The following is a 26,256-nucleotide window of genomic DNA, read 5'->3' on the forward strand; positions in this document are numbered from 1 at the left end:
CTGAAATTCATTGTAGTTGGCATGATTATTATATGCCAATGCTATAGCAGTGTATTTTTTTCAACTGTTAGGCATCTACCCTTGTACATTGTTGAGAATATTGTTATGAAAATGCAGCAGAGAATTGCTTCTTCATTGCCTATAATTTAGCTTTGTTGGGGTTTTTTTCTACACTGTTCCTTGAAGTTCTTTCCAAATTTCAACAATATCAGCAATAGAACAGCTATCCTTTTGTAATTTATCCAGTGCTATGGAAATAGGATTCAGTATGTTCAGCATATTTTCTGCATTTCTCTTCAGTTCAATTTTTAGTGGTGTTGCATATTATTTTGTTTATTTAAATGGTTTCAATAAATTCTCATAAATTTATACCTTAATGTAGATTGTCATAATTTCACATTTAATTTTAAATAGGTTTATTTTGAAGTTAAATGCATTTTTCTTTTTTAATCAGAAATATCTAATCTTTTTTTAATCTATTTTTTTTATCCATTATCCTGTTGGGAGGAGTCGCTCAAGATGGTAGTAGGAACTGTTCTAAATTGTGAAAGTAATAAGTTCTTTTCCATATATAAGAGAACTTCCTGGGAACTCCTTTTCTTAAGGATGATTGATCGATCAAGCCAAAGGATGGTTCAAGTCTGGAAGGGTATTTCATCAACCCTGTTGGTTAGGTGAAGGAAACATTTTCCACAGTAACGAATTCTTGTCTGGGTGGTTTAGAGAAACCATGTTAGCACCTCCCTTACAAAGCAATCTTAATGGTTCTTGTCAGAAGGTATTGACATCATTTTCTTAACAGAGGTAGTCAGAAACTTTTTGAATGAGAGTCAGATTCTGTCCTGCTAGAGAGTCCAGAACAGTGGTGTCTGACTTTTTTTTCAGCCTGGGTGTTGAACATGCTTTATAAAAATCTGGGGGGAGGGGTTTGTCATAAATATAATCATAATAATTTGGGGCAGCGGTTCTCAAAGTATGGGACGCACCTCCCAAGGGAGGTACGGGAATGTGTAAAGGGAGGCTGTGGTACTCTGTGCCTGAAAGCAGCACCCTAGAACCCCCATATTCACTACTGTCATAATTATATGATTTGTACAAAGTATGCCTTCTGAGGTATCATTTTAGAAGTCTTTATCTGTTGAACTTTAATATCCTGTTGGATTGTATGTGCTATCATTGTGTTTGAAGTTATGAAGTTTTGCTATATATGTGTTACTGAACTACGTTGGAAGTTGGAAGTGCCCACAACCAGCCTTTCAGGTACAACAGTGGAGGCGCCAGATGTGCTAATGGCCTGTTAAAGGGAATGCACACTCACAAGGATTGTCCCAGGAACCATATGCAATGGAGACTTCTCAGAGATAGCACGTACACAATGGAAACTGATTGAGCCAGGAAACAAGCATAGATGTTTCCAGCAAGTAGGAAGAAGCTATGAGAGGGGGAAGTGACATCGTTTGGCCTCCCTTCCCCCCCCCCCCCCCCAGCTCAACATCTGGAGTACAAAAATTTTGAAGGGGGGAGGTGGTCCCAGGCTGGAAAGGAGAGTCCCAGCTTGTATATTAAGGAACTATACCATCAGGGTGAGACACTGCTTGATTTAAATCCAGTCTAGTTTATAGAACTAAGACTGCAGATTTATTTCTTAAGTAACCAAGTTTGATCTGTATGCTTACTACTTATAATCACTTAAAATCTATCTTTCTGTAGTCAATACATCTGTTTTATATTTTACCTTAAAGAGTGTGCTTTGGTTGAAGTGCTTGGGAAATCTGCTCAGTGTACAAAAGCTGATGCATGTCCTCTCCACGCTGAGGGAGGGGCAGGCTGGGTAATAAACTTAGACTGGTCAGGCTTCTGACCAGGGCAGGACAGTTCAGTCCTGGGCTCCTAGGCTGGAGAGTTGGGGGAATTGTCTGGAACCTCTCTATTGTTAGTTCATAAATGGCTAGGAGATGCATTCATGTAACTCAGCTGGGTGTGTCCCTGCCTATGGGTGGCTGTGTAAGTGCAGTACCTGGAGAGGCTTGCAGCTTGTCACAGCATCACAGTATGAGAGGGAACAGAGGTTGGTATGCCAGAGGGCTCAGCAGTACCCCAGTTCCAGGTTGCAACCCAGGGAACCCATCACAGAGGCATGAGTGCTGTGTGTGTGTGTGGTGGTGGGTTTAATAGCTTTGGCTGTCAGCCCTGGGCAGCTGAGACTCATGCAGAAGGTTCCATTCAAACCCGGGGTTAGAGGATAAAGGGGACAGCTGGAGCCCAAGCTGCCGTGGGCGGAGAGCTGTTCGTCAGAGCCCATATTAAATTCAGATAGATGAGTCTACTGATATATCAAATGCTGCACAGCTACTGGTATATATTCGTTTTGTTACAGCAACAGAATTAAGAGGGGATTTCTGTTTTGCCATTGACTTCCAACACGAGGAACCGGTAAAGAGCTTTTTAAACTATTAAATAATTTTGTCCAAGGCACAGGCCTTGATTGGGGACATTGTTTTGTAATTTGCAATGATGGAGCACAATCTATGACAGGACAGGGTCGTGAGAAGGCTACAAAAAGTGGACTCTACAGCAATCTGGAATCATTATATGATCCACAGACAGGCAATGGCTGCTAAGAAGATGCCAGAGGAGGTCAGCAATGTTCTTTCAGTTGCAGTAAAAATTATAAGCTTTATAAAGTTGCACCCGGTTAATTCAAGGGTTTTTGCCATTTTATGCAGTGATGGAGGCCATACTTAACACAGTTGTTATGTGCAGAAGTTTGTTGGCTGTCTTAGGGCCAGGTGCTGACAAGATTATGTGAACTGCGTGAGGAAGTCTGTATTTTTCTTGCCGATAATAACTTGTACAGCATTTCAGTGACACTTAGATATCCTTGTTGTCATATCTGGCAGACATATTTGAGCGAATTAATTCTTTGAATGTGTCACTTCAGGGATGAGATGCAAATGTTTTCATTGCTAATGATCGGATAACTACATTCACTTACTAACTTGAACTGTGGTCTTCACATGTGAAGCAGGGATCTATTTCCATATTTTCAACAGTGGAGAGTGTTGTGCAACAGTGCGGTGATCTGTCAGTTGACAGTATCCAGGATGTAATTGTTCAGCACTTAGGCGGGCTGCAGGAGCAGTTTTGTGAATACTTTCCTGAAGTGGGCAAAGACAAATGTAATCAATGAGATCAGGAACCCATTCAGCTTTAAGCCGAACCCAAAAATATGCTGTCCTTAAAAGAAGAGGAAATCCTTATGGACCTGTCAAGCGACAAAGAACTGCAGCACAAATTTTCACAAATGCCAGTTGCAGACTTTTGGTTATCAGTGGGATCTGAGTTTAATGTGTTAACACACCAGGCTCTTAAAGCCCTCATTCCTTTTTCATCCACCTACCTGTGTGAATGAGCCTTCTCAGCATTAACCATAATCAAAACAAAGTATCGCTCCCAGCTTGCTGTTGAAGATGACTTACATCTCTTCCTTTGTACACTGCAATTTCGAATGCTACTACTTTGGACAGTGAGGAAACACACCCCTCCCACTGATAATATAGGACAGCTGGATATTGTACTGAATTAATATATCCTTGTTTAGTGTCATGTTTTCTAAAATATTTGTGGAGTTTTATTTTAGCTGCTTCCATTTGTACATTCATTTTTTGCAACATATAGGATTTTGTTTGTTTATATTGTGTTAGTAAACTATGGGGAGGAGCAGTAATTTTTTTTTTTATAGTTCAGGAAGGCTCACTATGACAAAATTTGAGAACTCCTGCACTATTGCACTCCCTTTATTTCACTGGAGCAGCACATAAGGAGCAGAAACCACATACCCAGAGCAAGACTATCTAAGCAAGAGATGATGTATCTGGCTCTTATGCATCCCTCTCCATAGCTTCACATGGGGTGAGGAGGGAAGTGGCTGGGAGCATGCTGAACGCAGGTTATCTTCAGTGGTGTATGGTTCCTTGGGGGCCATAGCCAGCTCCTGTGAGCAAGACTGCTCTGACTGTGTAAGGACTGGAACAAGAAATCAGGGAGCCATAACTGGTTGACTTCTCATTTTCCACTCTGTTGGGCTGCCCTAGCTGGAGGGGAGCTGTCCTTTGCTAGGCACTCTCCTAGGCTGAGGCAGAGCCAATTGAGCTCCTCACGTAGGCTTCCACAGCCTGTCAGAGAGACTAAGCAATGGAGTTACTACTTCTCTTCCTTCCATGTGGTGTAGCAGGCAGCAGTAGGGGAGCTGCTGCAGTGCTGTTCAGAGCACTGCAGTCCATGTTAGGGTTGATGGCAAAAGATAGTGGGAGGCAGCTGGGAGGGTTGATGCCTCCTACCTTCATAGCAATGGGCTGATTCAAACACTTCTGTTGAAAAATTGCAGTGATTACTTGTTTTCAGTTTGTGACCAAGTATACATTTTCTTAGCAGTCATGCCCAAGGACCACAAAACATAGAGTTGGAGGAAAAAAGAAGGCATATGAAGCCAGGCATGCTATCTTTTTTGTCGTCTTTCCTCGGCAAAGTTTCTGGATGAAGTAGGAATCCAAGGCGGTTACGTAAACAAATCATAAAAGCAATTGTTTTCTAGTGTAATCAACAAATCAGGTGTTGCCTTTCTTCATCTTGCCACAATAGAGTGTTCTACAAAGAACTGAGTGACTTTGTTAAGCCATTACCTGCAACAGGAATTAAATGTCAGTTGCCTGATACCGTTAGCATTTCTGTGACGCCCGATCAACCGTTAAAGTCTTTCCCTTTGTGTAACTTTGTGGAACAAGGCTGTTTTTTCTGCTTATCCAGTTTTGATGATTTTCAGTGGCTGTTATTCTGAAGCTAGTGATATCATAATTGTTTCTACCATTGTACAGCTTTTAGGCACAAACTACTTTTGACAAAGTACACAGATGAAGCTTTTAGACCATCTGGATTTTCTTAATATGAAAAAGATGAGAAAAATTTGAGGCAACAAGCTTCTTCATGTCACCACAAAGCAATTGTGTTTTTCAAAAGACCACAAAGAACTTAGCATGTCACCAACATTTTCAGTACTCTTGGAAGAAAAAGGAAAATAGGAAGATCCTAATGAAAATAGTAAGTAGTATAAATTATGTTTCCAGACAAAGACTAGTATTTGCGAGGCAGTTATACTGAACAAGCTGAAAATATGCCCTTATATGGCGAGGTTGACTGTAACTTTATTCAGCTGCTTTCTTTGCAGGCAGAATATATTTCAGGGTATCTGAAAGAGTCAAAACAAATTCACAAGTCCGATTATTCAGAATGAGATAATTGAAATTATGGCTCTTAAAATCAAGAGTGATATTTCTGATAAAATTTCTGGAGAGTGAATTATGCTTGAGGAAACAGACTTCTCCAACAAAGAGCAAGTGTTTTGCCTGCAATATGTGGATGATAACAGGGAAGTTCATGAAGAGTTCATTGAATTGCACAATATTGCCTGTACATCAGTGCAGGAAATCGTATCCGTAATTAAGATATATTATTGCATATAAATCTGAGAATCAGCAATTGCAGACAATTGATATGGCAGGCTTAGTATCAAATGTAGCAGTGTTTCTCAACCTTTTTGTGCTGGTGACCCCCTCCTACACTAAGACTGGAAAAAATTGTGACTTCCTACCTTAAATATCATTATGCAAATTATGAATAATACTGGCCAACCAGCGTTAATAAGCTAATGTTTCAAACCAACACAAATATATTGAGTAATTTCAGTTCCTATACTCTTTTATGTTACCAAAGAGATTTCTTGCCCCCCAAATATGCTGTCATTAATAGTAACAGGATTCACACAATCACATGATTTCACTGCTGCTTCCTGTCTAGACAGTGGTGGTGTTCTTCCCAGCTAGCAAATAGTGTGTGCACACTTTTCAGCGAGGTCATCTTGTGCAGTGGATAAATTTGTAACAAGAGCGCAACCAAGTACTTCACAGAATGAAGGCGTGAGAAGGTGAAGTGCAGAAAATACGATTGCATCTGTTCTAATGTATGGTTTTACAGTGATCGGGGGAAAAAAAGCTCATTGTGTTGTGTGTGCAAGTGCAAAGTTCTGAAAGCATGAAATCTTCAAAATTAATTTGGTGTTTGGAAAGTAAATATTCACAGTTAAAGAACAAGCCTCTTGAGTTCTTTAAGGGAAAATTGAACAGTTTGAATAGTCAGCAAACACTGACGTTGAATACGAGTAATGTCAGTAAGAATGCTCTTGAAGCTTCATATCTTGTCACTTTGTATTGCCCAAAGATGTAGGGCATATACAATAGCTGAGAATCTCATAATTCCTGTGGCATTAGATATGGTTACAAGCATGCTCGGCCACGAAGAGGCAAATAAGCTGAAAGCTATTCCTTTGTCAAATGATAGAGGTTTCGAGGTGTATTAATGACCTGGTTGATGACATTTGTGAGCAGTTGGGAAATTTTTTTTGAAATGCAAGTTTTTGTCTGTTCAGTCTGATGAATCAACAGATATTTCAGGCTCAGCGCAGATCTTAGCTTTTGTTCAGTATAATTCAGATACTACTGTTGAGGAAAATATGCTCTTCTGTAGAGTGCTGCCTAGCCTCACGACTGGTGAATGTCTATTTAACATGTCTGAAGTTACTGAATATTTTGAAATTGATTGGGGACAAATCTGTTGCTATATGCAGTGATGGTGCCAATGCAATGGACTGGCAAGAACAATGGGCTTGTTGCAAGATTAAAAACAATTATGCTGCATGCAGTTTGGACCCATTGCTTCTTACGTCGGCAAGCACTTGTTGCAAAAGGAGGAATGCCTTCTGAGTTGCATCAGGTGTGTGAGTCTGTAAAAGTTGTGAATTTCATAAAAAGCCAGCCTCTATCAGCTCACTAGTTTGCAGCTTTATGTGATGAAATGGGCACATTTCATAAAAGCCTTCCCTTGTATGCTGAAGTGAGGTGGCTCTCATGGGGAAAAGTGTTAGGCAGTCTTTTTGAATTGCAAGCTGAAGTACTTGTGTTTTTTACAGGATCAGGGTTCTCCTTTTTGTTAAATCATTCATCGACCCATCATGACTTCTTCAGTTGGATTACTTAGCCAGGCATCTTCAGTCATCTGGATGAGCTGAATATGAGTTTAAGGATCACACAAAAACATAAATGTGTTGGGAGACAAAGTGAGAGCCTTTGGAAGTAAGCTTGGCGCCTGGTCTGCTCAGCTTCAGAGTGGAAACTTCGAGTCATTTCCTCTGAGTTGCGAATTTATGAAATTGATTGCCGATGACGAGTGTGAAACAATTAAACATTATGATTGAACATGTTCTTGAACTTAAAAAGCATCTCCATGATTACTTCCCACCTGATGATGAACTTGGCAAGAGGTGGATAATCTGTTCAACAAAAGAGTAGTTGAGTCTGCCGAATTTATAGGAAACCTGTAAGATAAACGGATTGAGCTTTTATCTGATAGAACACTTCAATGTTTGTTTTCTTCAGAAGACGTGCATGTTTTGGATGGTGCAGAAGCATGGGTATCCCGAGCTTGTAACCGAAGCTTTGAAAGTTTTTAATCTCATTCACAATGTCCTATTCATCTGAATTGGGATTCGCATTGATGGTTTCAATAAAAACAAAGCAATGAAATAAATTATCTGTGGAGAAATACCTGCTGCTGAGTGTTTATTCAAGTCAACCCAATGTTAAAAAAATTAGCTGGTACAAAATGGGCACAAGTGCCTGATTGAAGGACTCTGTAAAACTTGCAATTTGTAAAAAGTGAATTTACAGTTTTTCTGTGTAAAAATGAACTTTGATCTGGCGCACACAGGTTTTTTTCTTACCTTCAATTGTGACACACCGTCCCCCTACCAATAACCTGTCCCTCAAACTCCTCTCCTTCCCCCGGGGATTATGACCCCCCAGGTTGAGAAACACTGAAATGTAGCAACAGACTGTAGCAGGAGGAACGATAAGCTATATTTACTTATTGTTATAGGTATGCCTTGAGGTTGGTATGCCCAGGATGCTGTTAAAAATAATATTAACCTAAGAAACACTGGTGCAACTGTTTATAAAATCTCAGAATTAATTAAAACCTCACCCAGATGAGATGCTGTGTTTTGGGACCTTAAACATGAAGTGTTAAGTACATTAGCAGGAATCTGTGTCCTCTGTCCAACAAGATGGACTCTGTAAGGTAGCATTGGATTCAATTTCTGAGAACTGCCTTGCGCTGTTTGCAGCTTGGAAGGATACAAAGGATGCAATGAATCCTTAAAGGAAAGCACAAATTGGTGGCATTGCACCTAAACTGGAAAAGTTTTTAATGTCCTTGTTATTGTGCTAAGTTGAAAAATCCTAAATATGATAGACAATTTGTCCAGCCTCTGCAGGGTCAGACATTTCAGGAACAGAAGGTGAATTTCTTATGAAAATGATGTTCACTTCAGTCCATCCGATCAGATGAAAGCCACCACTTATTCTGGGAGAAGAGTTTAAAGATAGTTGACATGCCTGAGCTTCCAAAGAAGAAAAGTTCTCAAGGAAATATAAATAGGGACAGGTGACCTCAGCTATCTAAATACAGAAAATGTATTTTTTAGAAGAACATCTGCTTTACAGTAATTGACTTTACAGTGTCCAGTATTCAATCAAGATTTGAACAGAGACTACAAAATTATTCAGCCTTGAAACTCTCCACTCGAAACATGAAAAACACAGGTGCAAGATGTGGTTGGTTCTGATTTCAAGTAGGATCAGCTTATTACTCAGCTTTATCTATTGCAAACCAACTGTCAGCTTACAGGAAGATAGTTTGAAGTCAGTTCAAAAATATGTTTGCTCAGCCAGACTGAATGTTAGCTTCATTTCCAAAGTGATGAAGTTGATAAAAATATTTTGATGGTATTGGCAGCCAATGCTATATGTGAGTGTAGTTTCAGCACTCATCGTTTTAAAACATGGTTTCGATCCATAATGGGACAATCATGTCTCAACTGGCATATGATTTTATATGTACACAAGAACATAACTCACTCACAGCTTACAGATGTTGCCAAAGAGGTAATTTAATGAAAACTTGGGTGAAGATGGTTGTCTGAAACTGTGTCAACTTTGTAAATATTTTTTTTTAAATTGTATTTTAAAAATAAGGCTTTGAATAAGTAGTTTTGTGCCAGGACTGAATTTGTCTACCTTTTAATAAAGATAAATGAACTTTTTGTTTCAAACTCACTGTTTCCTTTATTTATTAATGCAAACCCTACATATTTTGGGGGGTTGGGAGGAAGCTATAGCTCTCATCCTGCAGGCCTCATTATCTATTCCCATGGTTGGTGCAGAGCAGGGGTTCTCAAACTGGGGGTTGGGACCCCTCAGGGGGTCGTGAAGTTATTACATGGGGGATTGAGAGCTGTCAGCCTCCACCCCAAACCCCACTTCTCATCCAGCATTCATAATGGTGCTAAATATATAAAAAAGTGTTTTTAATTTACAAGGGGGGTTGCACTCAGAGGCTTGCTATGTGAAAGGGGTCACCAGTACAAAAGTTTGAGAACCACTGGTCTAGAGTAAGTCTGTTGGTAGGTAGGATAGTAGTAAGTTTGTTTTTGTCAAAGTAAGCAGAGTTTCTAACTTCAAGTGGGATTTTTTTTTAAAAGAGACTTAAAAATCATGAACTTTAAAATAAAAAAGACCCAGAATGTTTGGGGAGGGTTTGGTCTTCAGGTTTGAGTATTTAGATTTCATGTTTTTAACTTTCCCTCCCTCCTTTCCTTGTTCCATGTTTTTAACTTTCCTTCCCTCCCTCCCCCCTCCTGCCCCCCCCCCCCGCCAATCATTAGGGCTAGAAATATCCTCTTCTAAAAAACGAAAGCTGAGATTTTCATAATTACCCTATTCCAGGAACTGGGGCTTTAGGAAATATACCAAATACTATAAGGCTTGCAATAAAATCATTTGAGTTGACAATATCGTATAATCTTTCTTTATATATTGGCTTTTCTGCTGCAAGCTTTCTTGTAGAACACTTTCAAATAATAAAGCAATGCTTTTTCATCATATCTTTGCATTTTGGTCTCCGGTTTTAGTGTTGTGGAGCTGAATATTTGGTTCATAAGAATCCACAACTTTATGAAAGTATATTTACATAAAACCAAGCTTGGAATGGAAAATCTGATATGAAACTCAGAAAATTTGTCGATTGAGAACCTGCATATTAAAATGCTTCTGTTTGTTATATTTGCGCTGTGTTCTTAAAATCAACTTTTAGTTTAAAAATTTTTTTGGATTGAGCAATAAGTGATAATTTGCAAGGTGGTTTGAAATTTTTTTGCTTTATGAAGCATCTATCAGGCCAGGTGTGTAGGGTTTTGGGTTTTTTGGGTTTTTTTAGGTAGTACACAAAAGTATTCAAACATCCATTCTTCTGTCACCATTTCGGTCAGAGCTAGAATTGTCCTATGTAATTGACTAATAAAGGACTGATAAAGTGGAATGGAGCTGGCTGGCGTAAGCTATAATTTTCCCTTTGTTAGTTCAGCAGTATATTTCCAGTTACATCAGAATCTTTCCTTTGAACTCCCACTTTCAGGGAAAACAGTTTATTAGAAGCAGGTTGAATTTTATAAATAGAAAATGTTAATCTGTTTATTTCTTCAACATTTTATATTCAAATACTATTTTCATTAACTGTGTTTGTTTGTTAAACTAGCCAGATGCTTTTTTTTTTTTTTTTTTTTAAAGTGTGATTTTTCTCTGGCAGACTTAATGTATTATCTTGTAAGGAGACCTCTTAAATATGCATTGAAAATGAAATCTAAAGTTAACCATGGCTTGTCTTAATAAGTGTTCCATTTGCAACCCACAAGTTGGCAAAATATCCATCTGTTCTACTTTAATAATAAATAGGGATGCAATTTGGTCACGGATTCCGTGACTTTACTGGACCTCCGTAGCTTCAGCTGTCAGCAGCGGGGGCAGAGCCAGGGCTGTGCCCTCCCCAGTGGCTGCAGCCAGAGCCAGGGCTGTGCGCCCATTGCTTTGGCCAGAGTTGGGCTGCGACAGGGGCTGAAGCCAGCGCTGTGCCCCCCTCCAATGGCGGTGGCCTGTCCATGACTTTTACTAAAAATAACCATGACAAAATCTTAACCTTAATAATAAGCAACACTTCTTTAAAGAAACATCGGAGCAAAATATTTTAAAGTAACATCTTTACAAACCATATGATTTTTGAATGTGCATTATTTGCAGAGTTGTTGACGTGAACAAGAGAACCCAAACAGGCTTGTTCTGCCTACTGTCCTGGTCTTGTAAATGTAGGTCTCATACTTCTTTCACCTAAACTCATCAGGTGGTTGCGTACTCCTTCCAGTTGATTGTTACTGACAATCTCTAAAGGAGTCCCATCCTTAAATGACTGTAAGGCTTTGTCTACACTGGAAACTGAACGACAAAACTTTTGTCATTCATGGGTGTGAAAAAAACCACACACCGCGAACGACAAAAGCGTTGCTGACGAAAAGCGCCGATGTGAACAGCACTGACAAAGCTACCACCACTTGTTGGGGGTGGAATTTTTTTGTTGGTGGGAGAGCTCTCTCCTGCCAACAAACAGCAGCTACACTGTGCCTTTTAGCGGCATAGCTGTAGTGGCCCAGCCGTGTTGCTGAAAGGTACATAGTGTAAACAAAGCCTTAGAGTAGTGATCAGGATGCAGGGCTTTGAGGTGATTAGAAGCTGGTGAGGAAGCAATTGGGGAATTACAAAGGCTATTATCAAGTACGGGAACTGATGAGGAGGGAAAATTTGATATATGTGAACTGTGAGTTTTCATATTTGTAGAGAACTGTTGATCTTGTGAAAAAAGTTATAAAATTGTAATTAAGTAACTTAATTTACTTGTTTAATTGAGGTAAGTGTTCAAAAAAAATTATACTTAGTCTATAGATGGCCCTATTTTAAGGGAGATGTTTGACCCAGTTTGTCTGATTTCAAATTCACAACTAATTCCTTCAGTAGAAAAAACAAATAAAATTAAACATATGCTGTTTTTCTGTGGATTAAAGGCCTCAAAGATTAATTTTAAAAAATAGGCTTCTTTACAAGGTCTTAAATTACAAACACATTATTTGGCCAATCCCACCCGACCCTATTGCAGTCTCTGGAGGCATAGATGTTTCTGTAATAAATTTTCTTTGTTTTGCAGCTGCTGCGAGAGCTCAAGCATCCAAACGTCATTTCTTTGCAAAAGGTGTTTCTGTCTCATGCTGACAGGAAAGTGTGGCTTCTCTTTGACTATGCTGAACATGACCTCTGGGTAAGATGAATTGCTTGTAGATTATGGGTTTTGGGGTTTCAGTCAGGAACAGATAAACTGATAAATAATATAAGTGTACCACAACTGACAAACAATGTGTGGGGGGGAAAGATGTCTTATACTTCACATGGTGTTTGCTACATTGTTAATCTTTGTTTTCAGAAGTAGTATTTAGACCTGCATTTTGCAGTGATATTTACAAAATTAATTACTGTAACATTTGTTCAGATATAGTGTGTACCTTTCTAATCATGATTTTATTAATAAAAGCTTTTGTATTTTAGTTGGATTGCTGTAATTTTTGTCAGAAAATACCATTTGACATCCTTTAGAATGTAAGGAAAGACTCCGGGACACCCACCATGTATCACAAACTGAGATCAGTGGTGTGAAGTACACTGGAACATGCCTCATGCTAACTTACACTATATCTGATCTGTGAATAAACCAAATAGGGTCAATCAAAATGTACAGACATAAAAAGTTCATTGACCTATTTCCGAATTGGGGTCTTCCCGCTGATCTCATGTTCTCCCTCTACGGCTTCATCTTTTGTAAAATAACTAGCCTGTTTAGTTGTGAATTAAGTTTTTTTTTTAAATATAAATAAATGTACTGCATCCAGAGAAAATAAAATAGTAATGCCAACAGAAGTGCCAGGCTCCCCTATGATTTTCATGTCATTAACTGGAAAATTTTACTATAAGGTTGGTAAACAAGTATCCAAAACACCGTCATTCAGCTTGAGTTCAATGAAGTTTAATTTAAAGGGACAAAATAGATTGTGTTTTGGATTCCGAGCATAGCTGTCAAATCCTTTGACCTACTGTGACATTAATTAAAAAAAAAAAAGGTGTTACAGGTTTTCAAAAAGACGGACACAATGAAAATATCAACGTTTGACGTGAGATGGGATTTACTTATGTACTTACATAAAGATTTCCATAACCCCTTTCATGATGTAGCATTTCTGCTCTCTGTAACTTATAATAATGGACAGTGAGATAAAAACATGTATATCTTGGATGGAAATAAATTTGAATCTAAAATGTGTGATGTGCCTTATAATTAGGTATAGTTTAGTAGGCTATGACTAAGTGCAAAGAGAAACCATCCTCAACTATAACTTGACACAGGTGTTCTCTTCCAGTTTAGTACTTGTTATATTGCTGGTACTAAAATTTAAAACTTTTAGGCTTACCTTTTACATTGGTATAAAAGTGGTTGTAATCATGGTATTACAGACTACTAAATTCTGGAATATAGAGAGCATAAGGCTAATGTGTCCCCTTTTTCATGTTTTGTCCATGTTCATGAAATGATAAAGTACAGATGTTTAGGAACACTTGAGTAACTTTTTATTATGGTTTTGAAGGATAGAAAAGGTGGGCATTTAAAACCCCTCCCCCATAAAATCCTGAATTAGCTCAGAGCATTGTGATGGACAGTTATACCTTGAAGACACTGACCCAAATATCAGCAGCACATGAGCAACACCCAGCTTGAGGTCTCTTGCATTTTATGTAAACATCTGAATTCCCGAGCTGTTTTGTCTTCTGAATTATGACAGTACCTGAATGAAAAGAGTCTGGCTGTGTTGTGGTAGTGCCTAGAGGAGACTCCGACGTTGTTCAGGCTCTACCATGCTAGGCACTATACAAACACATAATGGAGATAATCCCTGCCCCCAAGGTACTTGTAGAAAGGAGGAAATACTTGAAGTGGCAGCTAACACCATGACACCACCTCTTCTGTTGAAGGTGGTAGCATTGGACCTTCAAGCATCACAGTATATAGTCTAGAGGTCCTCTTGGACTTCATTGGTTCTGGGTATGCAAATAGTCACAGCCATAATAAACATTTTCTACCTATGACTTACTCGATGATTATTAACTTTGGATGGATGGATTGTGGACCTGACAATGCTCATGGTGGAAGCAAACAGCTGCACACACATGCATATGCATTTCCTGGTCAAATTACTGTAAGAGTTTTTAAAATTACAAATGAAAAAGTTTGATGCAAATATTGCTTTGCAGTGATTGTAACTCAGATATTGCGTTGCGCTAGTGTAAGAGAACCTGAAAGTGATACGGACTGTAAACTGACTGATTTATTATTATTGTGCTGAGATGCAAAAAATAAATGGCATGTCTGAAGAGAATAGATTAGAGATGCATTCTTTTCGTTTTAATAAGCTACTGTGTTAATGAGGGATTGAGGAAATTGTTTTGAAAACCGACTTTTAAACTGGTAGTAACATTGTAAAAAATTTTTTTGATTGTGGTAATTTATATAAAAAACTTCCTTGGGATAATGTCTATCATTTTAATTTCCTTATTAGTTCTTACTAGAAAATGAGTGTTTTGTATCGTAATACTTTAGATGCTATTATTCTTGTAATAACTTTTAAATTACATGGTTTTAAAAATGTATAGCAATAAAAAAAGATTAAAAAAGCAACTGTCAAGCCTACATAGGGAATCACTGGAGGCTTCTCTTTTTTGTAAAACATTGCTTTTTTTCTTTGTTACTATTGATATTTTCTCTTCCAGCACATAATCAAGTTTCACAGAGCTTCTAAAGCAAACAAGAAACCAGTTCAGTTACCTCGGGGAATGGTGAAGTCACTATTATATCAGATCCTAGATGGTATTCACTACCTGCATGCTAACTGGGTGTTACACAGGGATTTGGTAAGTTGACCTGCAGTGGGGATTAACACGGGGTAGAAGATTTGAGAGCAAAGATTATTGTCTTTACCAGTAGTCATTAGCAAATAGACCTTGATGTGCTAAGGACGTAAACAAGTAACTATATGTGTATATATACTGTCCGCTAAACCTTAATGAATAGACTTATACTATGTGTGTAAAACCCGCTATTATTTGACATGCATTGGATGGTTCCATTCTTATAAAAATGGTGCATGTCTGATTGGTTTTTATTTTGTTAAGTCATTAGGAGTTGCATGTATATGTAACTGGGGGTGGATATTTGGCTGTTAGCAACTTTTAAAGTAAAAAGGCATGCACACAATTTAAAAAAAAAATTCTGTTAAAAATGTCAGAGGAGGTACTACTATATACACTTTGGAATATAAAACATGGAAGGTTATTCAAAAGCTACCAACATTATTGCTTTGTAGATTTTTTTTTGAAGGCCTTTTGCAAATAGCCCTTGTTTGTTATAAATACATTACAAGCAAAACTTTGACTGACTGAACAAGTGTTTATTAAAAATCCAAGTAAATTGCAGTTAACATCTGAACTTGATAAACACTTTTCCATTTACTATATATTTAGTTGCCTCTGGAACATATGCTCATGACTTTTTGCACAGAATAATAATAGATGGTGTGTTTGACTGTTCCATCTTCAGAGTTAAAGCCTAAATTGCCCTTTCTTACTGCACAATTATCTGTAGCTTTTCTTCTTTTCTTCTAAAAGCCAGTAAATATAATGAGGTTTTTAATAGCACATTCTTTTCAGACTATCTCTGAACATAATGCTGTAAATGATAATTTAGTTCCTAATCACTGAAATTTCAGTAATGCATAGAAGTAGTGTATATAGCTTCTGATGTAGAGCTAGTTTGACCCTTCACATACGCATGCCTGCAGTGCTCGTGTTGATTTATACTTAATGCATTAAAGCCCATTTTAGCTACTGCAGTGTCAGTTTTTAGGCCGTTACTCTGAAACCTCCTTAAAATGTAGTCAGTGATGGTTATTTTATCTTTCATGCTCATGCCTAGCAAATGTTTAAAATAGTGCCAATGGTACTGTGTAAATGGATGAAACAGTTTTATCCTCTCTGTAAAATTGAATTTTCAGAGAACTGAAAATGTAAGGAAACTTTATTCATGAAAGTAAATAATTGTACTGCATGGATATTACTTATAATTCTCTGCCAGTTTTATAAACTTGAAAAAAGAAGCCTCAACCACTCAAAAGAAAATATTTCATTGTAAAATTTGTGGTTAATATTTTTTCATGATTTTTTTTATGAGCGAGAAGAGTAAAACTTCAAAAGTATGTAGAAATACATAAGACATCCATTCTTGTAACTGTTTAGAAACATCTTGTTTCAAACCAAAATACGCTGTTTGGGTTTTTTGCAACTTTATGCCTGCTCCTTTATCTTTCAGTGTCTTTGTTAGAGTGGTAAAGAAAGCACGAGAACTGTCCTCAAGAAGCTAAATGTTGCTACTGTTTGACTTCCTACAGTTTCAGAAAATTTATGAATACCTTCCAAAAAAAAACAAAAAAAACCTTGATCTAATCAGAGTGCAAAAATTAATCATACATTGTGAACTGGATGGCTCGGGAGATGGGTAATTTATGACAGAGCCTTTCACATCTAGGTCTGTGGTTTGAATATGATCTAAGTTGGTAGTTGCCAAAAGTTATTGCCAAAATCATGGCTATTTGGTGACCTACGTGAAATGAATTGGTGGTCTCAGTCTAGCATGCAGGTTTTCCCATTGCAAAAACCACCATTGCAACTGGCAGCCGCCTTTTAGTAGTTTGAGCAAAGAGGCCAAGAGTGGGCATGGAGACTGAGCTGCCTTTTCATTCCAAGATGCTGTGCCTACAGAACGCTGCTGAGGTTCGTTTGCCAGAAAGTTATTTAATAGGTCTTTAGGTACCACTGTAATAAACATAACGAGCCTTGGGTCATATTGTGCTAGGCACTGTACAAATAGAGTAGTAGACAGTCCCTGCCCTGAGGAGCTTCCAATCTAAACAGACAAGACAGAGACTGGGTGAGGAAAGGGATATAGCACACACGCAGAGTGAACAATGTGGTGGCAGCAAATGTCTTATTAGGGGCCACAATTTTTGTGTGTGGATTTAGTTCAGAGGGTATCAGTTAAATGAAAAGAAAAAGGGAGGGAAATGGGATTGAGGGGGACAATATAGGGGAGAAGAGAGGGCCTGGAATGAAGCTGAGGTGAAGAGACTGTGAGGGAGTGGGAGCATTAGCGGGACAGTTGGAGCAAACAGCTGATCAGCACATGAAGTCCAGTTAAAATTGTAGAAAGTTGTTCACGTGTCTAAGGACCGAAAGCCCCTGCTTTGACTGCATTTGCCCCTGCTGCCTGGAGTCTCTGCCTGGCTCCTCTCTGCAGTTTTCTCCCAGGCTCATTTGATGAGGGAAGGGGAAGCATCACCTGGGTGCAAGTGTTCCCAGAGTTGAAGCGTGTCTCCTGCTCAGTTTTTGGACTAAAAGGGTGGTGGGAAGTAGGAGTAGCCGTGGTTGAACCCCATTTTACCCTCTCCCCTCCAGTACAGAAGCTTGTTCTGCAGCTGTCCATGCTATATACCTTCACACTCAGCTTCTTTTTCTGGGTTGTCAATCAGAAACATTCACCAGCAGAGAAAATCACTCAATTTAAAATGTACTTAAGTTACACTTTAGGGGATAATAGTGTATATATTAGAGGTGTTTTCTTTAGTTATACCAGGGCCATTGGAAAATTGTCTATCTTCTGTGGAGATTCTGTCTGTAAAATACTTGCTTGGTTCCTTTTTTGAATCAATGTTTCTGGCGTTTAATGAGGCAGTACCATACTAGAGCAAAATGAGTTTGCAAAACAGAACTTGGGTGGGCCTGTGTCTCTAGCTATAAAAGGCAGGTTAGTGGAAGTTCATGCTTAATTTGGGAGTAGAAAATTGAATCCAAATGTCACCTATAAAAAAATGTCTTTTTCCAGTATATCTGAGTGTGCAGGGCTAAAATGCCAGCCTTGTAACTCCACAGCAATCCATTAACTGAGTAAAATATTGCTCTCTGTTCCTTTTAAAAACTTTTTCACTGTAAGTCAAAATGCGTTCTCTCTCTATCTCAATTGTAGGTATGTGTAACTTGTACAGTAATGTGCAACAATAGCTTAAAATATTTATCTTCATTTTAAAACTGTAGGAGAGGTGGGAGAAATTACAGAAGAGAATTCCAGTGATAGAATCATAGGACTGGAAGGGACATCAAGAGGTCACCTAGTCCAGTCCCCCACACTCATGACAGGATTAAATATTATCTAGGCCATCCCTGACAGGTGTTTGTCTAACTTGCTCTTAAAAATCTCCAATGATGGAGTTTCCACAACCTCCCTAGGCAAATTATTCCAGTACTTAACTACCCTGACAGGAAGTTTTTCCTAATATCCAACCTAAACCTCCCTTGCTGCAATTTAAGCCCATTGCTTCATGTCCTATCCTCAGAGGTCAAGGAGAAAAATTGTTCTCCCTCCACCTTGTAACAATCTTTTATGTGGTTTGAAAACTGTTATGTTCCCCCTCAGTCTTCTCTTCTCCAAACTAAACAAACCCAGTTTTTTCAATCTTCCCTCATAGGTCATTTTTTATAGACCTTTAATTGTTTTTGTTGCTCTTCTCTGGACTTTCTCCAGTTTGTCCACGTTTCCTGAAATGTGGCGCCCAGAACTGGACACAATACTCCAGTTGAGGCTAATCAGTGTGGAGTAGAGTGGAAGAATTACTTCCTATGTCTTGCTTACAAGACTCCTGCTAATACACTCCAGAATGTTTGCCCTTTTTTTTTTTTGTGCAACAGTGTTACACTGACTTATATTTAGCTTGTGATCCACTATGACCCCCAGATCCCTTTCTGTAGTACTCCTTCCTAGGCAGTCATTTCCCATTTTGTATGTGTGCAACTGATGGCTCTTTCTTAAGTGGAGTACTTTGCATTTGTCCTTACTGAACTTTATATTGTTTACTTCAGGCCATTTCTCCAGTTTGTCCAGATCATTTTGAATTTTAATCCTATCCTCCAAAGCACTTGCAACCCCTTGCAGTTTGATATCATCCACAAACTTTGTAAGTGTATTCTCTCTATGCCATTACCTAAATCATTGATGAAGAAATTGAACAAAACCCAGAACTGATTTCTGTGGGACCCCACTTGATATGCCATTCCAGCTTGACTGTGAACCACTGATAACTACTCTCTGGGAATGGTTTTCCAACCAGTTATGCACCCACATTATCTAGGTTGTATATCCCTAGTTTTGTGTATGAGAAGGTATCAAGATGGTATCAAAAGCCTTACTAAAGTCAAGATACACCACATCTACTGTTCTCCCTCCCCCCCCCCCCCCCCAAATCCATAAGGCTTGTTACCCTGTCAAAAAAAGCTATTAGGTTGGTTTAACACTATTTGTTCTTGACATATTCGTGCTGTTACTTATCACCTTATTATCTTCTAGTTGTTTACAAATTGATTGCTTAATTATTTGCTCCATTATCTTTCCAGGTACAGAAGTTAAGATGACTGGTCTGTAATTCCCCAGGTTGTCCTTATTTCCCTTTTTATAGATGGGCACTGTATTTACCCTCTTCTAGTCCTCTGGAATCTCTCCAGTCTCTTCCATGACTTTTCAAAGATAATCAGTAGTAGCTCATATGTCTCCTCAGCCAGCTCAGTATTCTAGGATGTATTTCATTCGGCCCTGATGACTTGAAGACCTTTAACGTGTCTGAGTATTTTTTAACTTGTTCTTTCCCGATTAAAGCCTCCGATCCTACCTCATTTTCACTGGCGTTCACTATGTTAGACATCTAGTCGCTGCTAACCTTTTTGGTAGAAGCTGAAACAAAAAAGTCATTTAGCGCTTCTGCCATTTCCACATTTTCTTTTACTGTTTTTTAACAGTAACTGGCCTACCCTGTCCTTGGTCTTCCTCTTGCTTCTAATGTATTTGTAGAATGCTTTCTTGTTACCCTTTATATCTCTAGCTAGTTTAATCTTGTTTTGTGCCTTAGCCTTTCTAATTTTGTCCCTATATACTTGTGTTTGTTTATATTCATCCTTTGTAATTTGACCTAGTTTCTACTTTTTATAGGACTCTCTTTTTGGGGGGTTTCAGATCATTGAAGATCTTCTGGTTAAGCTCGGTTGGTCTCTTGCCATACTATCTATCTTTCCTACGCAGTGGGATAGTTTGTTCTTGTGCCCTTAATAATGTCTCTCTAAAAAACTGCCAAATATGTTGAACTGTTATTTCCCTTAGACTTGCATCCCATGGGATCTGACCTAACAACTTCCTGAGTTTGCTAAAGTGCATTCTTGAAATCCATTATCTTTATTGTGCTGTATTCCCTCCTACCATTCCTTAGAATCATAAACTCTATCATTTCATGACCACTTTCACCTAAGCTGCCCTCTGCCTTTCAAATTCTCAACCAGTTCCTCCCTATTTGTCAAAATGAAATCTAGAACAGCCTCTCCTGTAGTAGCTTTCTCTATCTTCTGAACTAAAAAATTGTCTCCGGTACATTCCAAAAACTTGTTGGATAATCTGTGCCCTGTGTTATTTTTCCCTATTGATGTCTGGGGAGTTGAAATCCCCTATAACCACCAAGTCCTTTGCTTTACATGATTTTGTTTGTTGTTTTAAAAAAGCCTCATCCACCTCTTCTTTCTGGTTAGGTGGTCTGTAGTAAACCCCTACCATGACATCACCCTTGTTTTTACCTCTTTATCCTTATCCAGAGTATTTCAACAAGTCTGTCTCCTATTTCCATCTCAACCTCAGTCCAAGTGTATACATTTTTAATATATAAGGCAATACCACCTCCTTTTTTCCCTGTGTGACCTTCCTGAGCAATCTGTACCCTTCTATACCAATATTCCAGTCATGCATATTATCCCACCAGGTCTCTGTGATGCCAACTGGGTCAAAGGTATTTATTAACTAGCATTTCAAGTTCTTCATGCTTATTCCCCATATTTCTTGCATTAGTATACAGACATCTAAGATACCTGCTCTCCCCCCTCCCCCGCCATGTTCTCTCTTGTGTCTCACTTGTTTCTGCTGTAACAGCCTATGCCTTCCACAGTTTCTGACCCTTCTCCCAGGTCTCCATGTTTTTGACTTACCTGTGGGCTTTTGTCACCTGCCCCGTTGAAGCCCTCCTCCCCAGGTTAGCCAGTCTGTATCCAAATATACTCTTTCCCTTCCTCGATAGCTGGACCCCATCTCTGCTTAGCAATCCTTCTTCCTGTAACAGCATCCTGTGGTCAAGGAAGCCGAAGCCCTCCTGGCAATGACATCCTTCGAGCCAGGCATTCATTTCCAGGATGCATCTGTCTCTGTCTGGGCCCCTACCCTTGTCTAGAAGGATATAAGAAAACACCATCTGTGCCCACAGCTCCTTCACCCTTACTCCCAGAGCCCTGTAGTCACTTCTGATCTGCTCATGGTCATACTTCACAGTATCATTAGTACCCCCATCGAATCTAGTTTATAGTCCTCCTCACTAGGTCAGCCAGCCTGTTCCTCGACAAAGAATCTATATTTTTTAAGCCTACAGTAGTGTGGCAGGTAAATTCTGCTTTGAAGAAGAGGAAAGAAGTCCGTATCTCTGAAAAGTATTTTTGTCTCCAGCTGAGTTTTTCTTAAAGTTAATATTTAAATGGTCCTAGTTAGGCATTGAAGTTGAAGCTGGTTTTTTGCTGGAGAGTTAGCAGTCAACAGTACATCAGTTTATATTGTGAAAGCTATCCTGATAATGAAAGAAGCGAAAACCTAGCTTTTAGAAGTAGGTGTGTATGGTGATGGAAGGATATTCTGTATGAAACAGTAAAAACGGCAGAAAGACAACAATTGCTGAATCTGTAGTTTTCTTGCACCTGCAGTTTTCGCAAGTCCTGAATCTTTCTTTAGAAGGATAACACCTAGGGTTTGGGCAATAACCTAACTTCTGTTTATGCAGTAATGTGCTGAGAAAATTACCTTTTATTTTTGCTGATTGTCTGGGAGCCAAACTAGCCAATCCACAAAAATCACTGGGGGTCCAAAAATGGCTGTCTGTTTCCCCCGAAGTCATACAACAGTGGGAATTGGCATTTAGAATCTAATCAAAACTGTATGTATATACACCCACACATAAACAATAGCATTTTATTGTAACATGCTTACCAAATCTGTGAAATTATAAAAGCCTTTTTTTGTTCCTTTTCTTTCCTTCACTTCTATTGTATAGCTTTCAATGTCTGTTTTATCTAATTCTTTTCTTTGAATACTACTAGTTTTGGTTTTGACTGTCCTTTGATATCTCATCTCAAACACTTCTCTGATTTTCCCTTGTTCTTAATTTTCCTTCTGCTGTCTCTTCCCAGGTTACTACTTTCTCTTCCTTCCATTCCCCCTCTCCCCTTATTTTCTTCACTTTTGTCTTTACTTCTTTCTCAGCATTCTTTTTAGCTGTCCCTTATCTCTTTCCCATTGTTTCTGTAACCCCATTGTCTCTTCTCCGCCCACCTCCCCCTCCACAGTACAATGGAGTTGGGGGCGGGGGGCAGGGGAGAAATCCAGGAAAAGCTGTTCATTTTCTTCCTTCTCATGGGGATGGGTGAGAAGCAGGCAAAGCAAATAGTGGATCAAAGGATGCCAAATCTTCACACTAACAGTATGAGTCAACTGTCCCTTCTCTCTACTGAGCACTTGAACACTGAACCCAGCAGGATAGTAAAAAGACCAACAGTGAGCTGCTGCTCCTGTACTGTGGTTTAGGCTGGGCTACTAAAGCTTGAATGAGTTCAGGAGTACATCCTTGGAGCTCACGGTTCCCTATCTTCTCTGTTCAGGGGCACTCCTGAATTTTGATGCTGTATCCTGTCACAAGGATGCATCATTAATTTCCTCCTCAGATTAAAATGAAAAAGTTCTTTTCATAGAACTCTACAGAAGAGGAGAAATTAGTGATCTACCTCTGATTTGTAAACAGATGCTTAAATACACATTAGTAAAAGATGACTACATTTTCTTCAAACCCATATAGTTGTGCATGATGGTTCCTATATAAAATACAATGTAAAAAAATATGTTCATTCTTCAGTAGTCTGAAGTTTGAACAAAAATTTATTTTTTAGAAGAGTGGGATCAACTTTTAGTAATCGACACACTGAAAATACAGTACACTCACTTAGGCCTTGTCTACAATAAAAGGAAAAGTCAATCTAAGCTACACAATTTGAGTTGTGAATCGCGTAACTCAAATTGACGTAGCTTAGATCCACTTACCGTGGGGTCCACACTACCCAATGTCGATGGGAGAGCGTCTCCTGTCAACTCGCCTTACTCTTCTCGATCGGATGGAGTACAGGAGTTGACGGGAGAGCAATCGGCCGTCGATTTAACAGGTCTTCACTAGACCCATTAAATTGACCGCTGATGCTTCGATTGCCGCAGTGTTGATTCTCCAGTAAATGATCAGTTTTCTTATAATTGGCTACGGATTAAACTTGGAGTAAAGCGTTTCAGTGAATCTAAGCAGTGGACTCTAGGGTGTTTAAATGGCATGGGTGGTGTTGCCTACAACCTATTCGTAATAGATCTTAGGTAGTTTACAAAAGTAAAACTTAGTAGCATTAAACTTAAGTACAATTAAGTATGTAAGTGCACCAGAATAAGGAGAATGGACTTCAAAAAAGTAGACTTTAACAAACTTCGTGAACTGGTAGGTAAGGGCCAATGAAAAGAAAATCTAAGGGATGAAGGAACTCAGCGAGCTTGTGTTAGTGTTGTAGCCATGGTGGTTCCAGAATATTAGACAGGGTCTGATCTGAAGAAGAGCTCTGTGTAAGCTCAATAGCTTCTCTCTCACCAACAGAAGTTGGTCCAATAGGAGATAGTACCTTACCCTCCTTGTCTCTCAGGAGAGCTGGAAGTTTCACAGACATAATATTGAAGGCAGAGTAGCAAACTATTCTGATGTGAAGGCAAGATAGGAAGACTAATAAGAGGCCAATATAGCTCCATCAGGAGCTCTTTAATGACCTAAAAGTCAAAAGGGAATCCTACAAAAAATGCAAACATGAACAAATTGCTAAGTATAAGTGCAAGAGAACAGCACAAGCATGTAGGGACAAATCAGAAAGGGTGAGGCACAAAATGAGTTACACCTAGCAAGGGACATAAAAGACAATGGAAAGGTTTTATAAATATATTAGGAACAAGAGAAAGACAAAGATAAAGGTAGGGCCACTACTTAGTGGGGAAGGAGAGTTAATGATGGATGACGTCAAGAAGGCTGAGGTTTGTCTGGTTTTGCCTCTGTTTTCACTAAAAAGGTTTATTGTGACCAGATGATTAACCCAGCTAATATTAGCAAGCAGAAATGAACACAAGCCAGAACAGGGAAAGAACAGGTTGAATAAACCTATCTTATCTAAATATTCTTTAAGTTAGTACCCTCGGGTGCTTAAAGAACTAGCTGAAGCAGGTTTCAGAGTAGCAGCCATGTTAGTATGTAACCACAAAAAGAACAGGAGTACTTGTGGCACCTTAGAGACTAACAAATTTATTAGAGCATAAGCTTTCGTGGGCTACAGCCCACTTCATCGGATACATAGAATGGAACATATAGTAAGAAGATAGATATAGATATATATAAATACACACACACACACACACACACACACACACAAGGTGGAAGTTGTCATACAAACTGTAAGAGGCTAATTAATTAAGATGAGCTATTATCAGCAGGAGAAAACAAACTTTTGTAGTGATAACCAAGATGGCCCATTTAGACAGTTGACAAGAAGGTATGAGGATACTTAACACGGGGAAATAGATTCAATATGTGTAATGACCAGCCACTCCCAGTCTCAGTTCAAACCCAAGTTAATGGTATCTAGTTTGCATATTAATTCAAGCTCAGCAGTTTCTCGTTGGAGTCTGTTTTTGAAGCTTCTCTGTTGCAAAATTGCGACCCTTAAGTCTTTTACAGAGTGGCCAGAGAGGTTGAAGTGTTCTCCTACCGGTTTTTGAATGTTATGATTCCTGATGTCAGATTTGTGTCCATTTATTCTTTTGCATAGAGACTGTCTGGTTTGGCCAATGTACATGGCAGAGGGGCATTGCTGGCACATGATGGCATATATCACATTGGTAGATGTGCAGGTGAACAAGCCCCTGATGGCGTGGCTAATGTGATTAGGTCCTGTGATGGTGTCACTTGAATAAATATGTGGATAGAGTTGGCATCGGGCTTTGTTGCAAGGATAGGTTCCTGGGTTAGTGTTTTTGGTGTGTGGTTGCTGGAGAGTATTTGCTTCAGGTTGGGAGGCTGTGTGTAAGCGAGGACTGGTCTGTCTCCCAAGATCTGTGAGAGTGAGGGGTCATTTTTCAGGATAGATTGTAAATCTTTGATGCGCTGGAGAGGTTTTAGTTGGGGGCTGAAGGTGATGGCTAGTGGCGTTCTGTTATTTTCTTTGTTGGGCCTGTCCTGTAGTAGGTGACTTCTGGGTAGTGAAGCAGTTTCAGAACCATTAGCAATTTATCTTCAAGAACTCACAGAGGGTGGGTGAGGTCCCGGAAGACTGGAGAAGGGCAAACACAATACGTACCTTTAAAAAGGGAAGCAAAGAGGACACATGAAATTATAGATCAGTCAGCGTACCTTTGATACCTGGAAAGAAACTGGAACAAATTATTAAACAATCAGTTTGTAAGCACTTAGAGGATAATAGGAGAAGTAATAGCCAACATGGATTTGTCAAGAGCAAATCATGCCAAACTAACCCAATTAACTTTTTTGACATGATTGGCCTACTGAGTAGCGTGGAAGCAGTAGATGTGATATATCTTTTAATAAGGCTCAAGTAACTTGTGACGTTCCCATAAGCAAACCAGGGAAATATGGTATAGTTGAAATTACTAAAAGATGGTGAACAATTGATTGAAAAACTGTACACAGGCTACTGCTATACTATGAGCTAAAGTTGTGATTCTCCTGCTTTTGCACACATCTAGTGGAGTCCCACAGGGGTCAGTTCTGGGTCTGGTATTTAGTCAATATTTTCATTAATGACTGGGATAATAGAGTGAAGAATATGGAGAATATAAAATTTGGGGATGACAAGCTGGGAAGGGTTGCTCGCACTTTGGAGGACAGGATTGGATTTCAAAACAACC

At 39.0% G+C, this 26,256-nt stretch overlaps 1 protein-coding gene across 3 annotated transcripts in view; it reads left to right on the forward strand.

The window, feature by feature from the left end:
- CDK8 (cyclin dependent kinase 8) overlaps positions 1 to 26,256 on the forward strand; it is a 185,249-nt gene that overhangs the window by 82,736 nt on the left and 76,257 nt on the right. For 2 of the 3 annotated variants that reach the window (XM_074958682.1, XM_074958691.1), the window contains exons 3-4: positions 12,196 to 12,306; positions 14,862 to 15,002. In XM_074958682.1, coding sequence (XP_074814783.1) covers positions 12,196 to 12,306; positions 14,862 to 15,002 — 252 coding nt within the window. Of the gene's footprint in view, positions 1 to 12,195; positions 12,307 to 14,861; positions 15,003 to 26,256 lie in introns of those variants that run through there. The other variant, XM_074958701.1, reaches the window with a different exon arrangement.

This window comes from Natator depressus, chromosome 1, assembly GCF_965152275.1.
Source record: "Natator depressus isolate rNatDep1 chromosome 1, rNatDep2.hap1, whole genome shotgun sequence".
NCBI classification, from domain to species: domain Eukaryota; kingdom Metazoa; phylum Chordata; order Testudines; family Cheloniidae; genus Natator; species Natator depressus.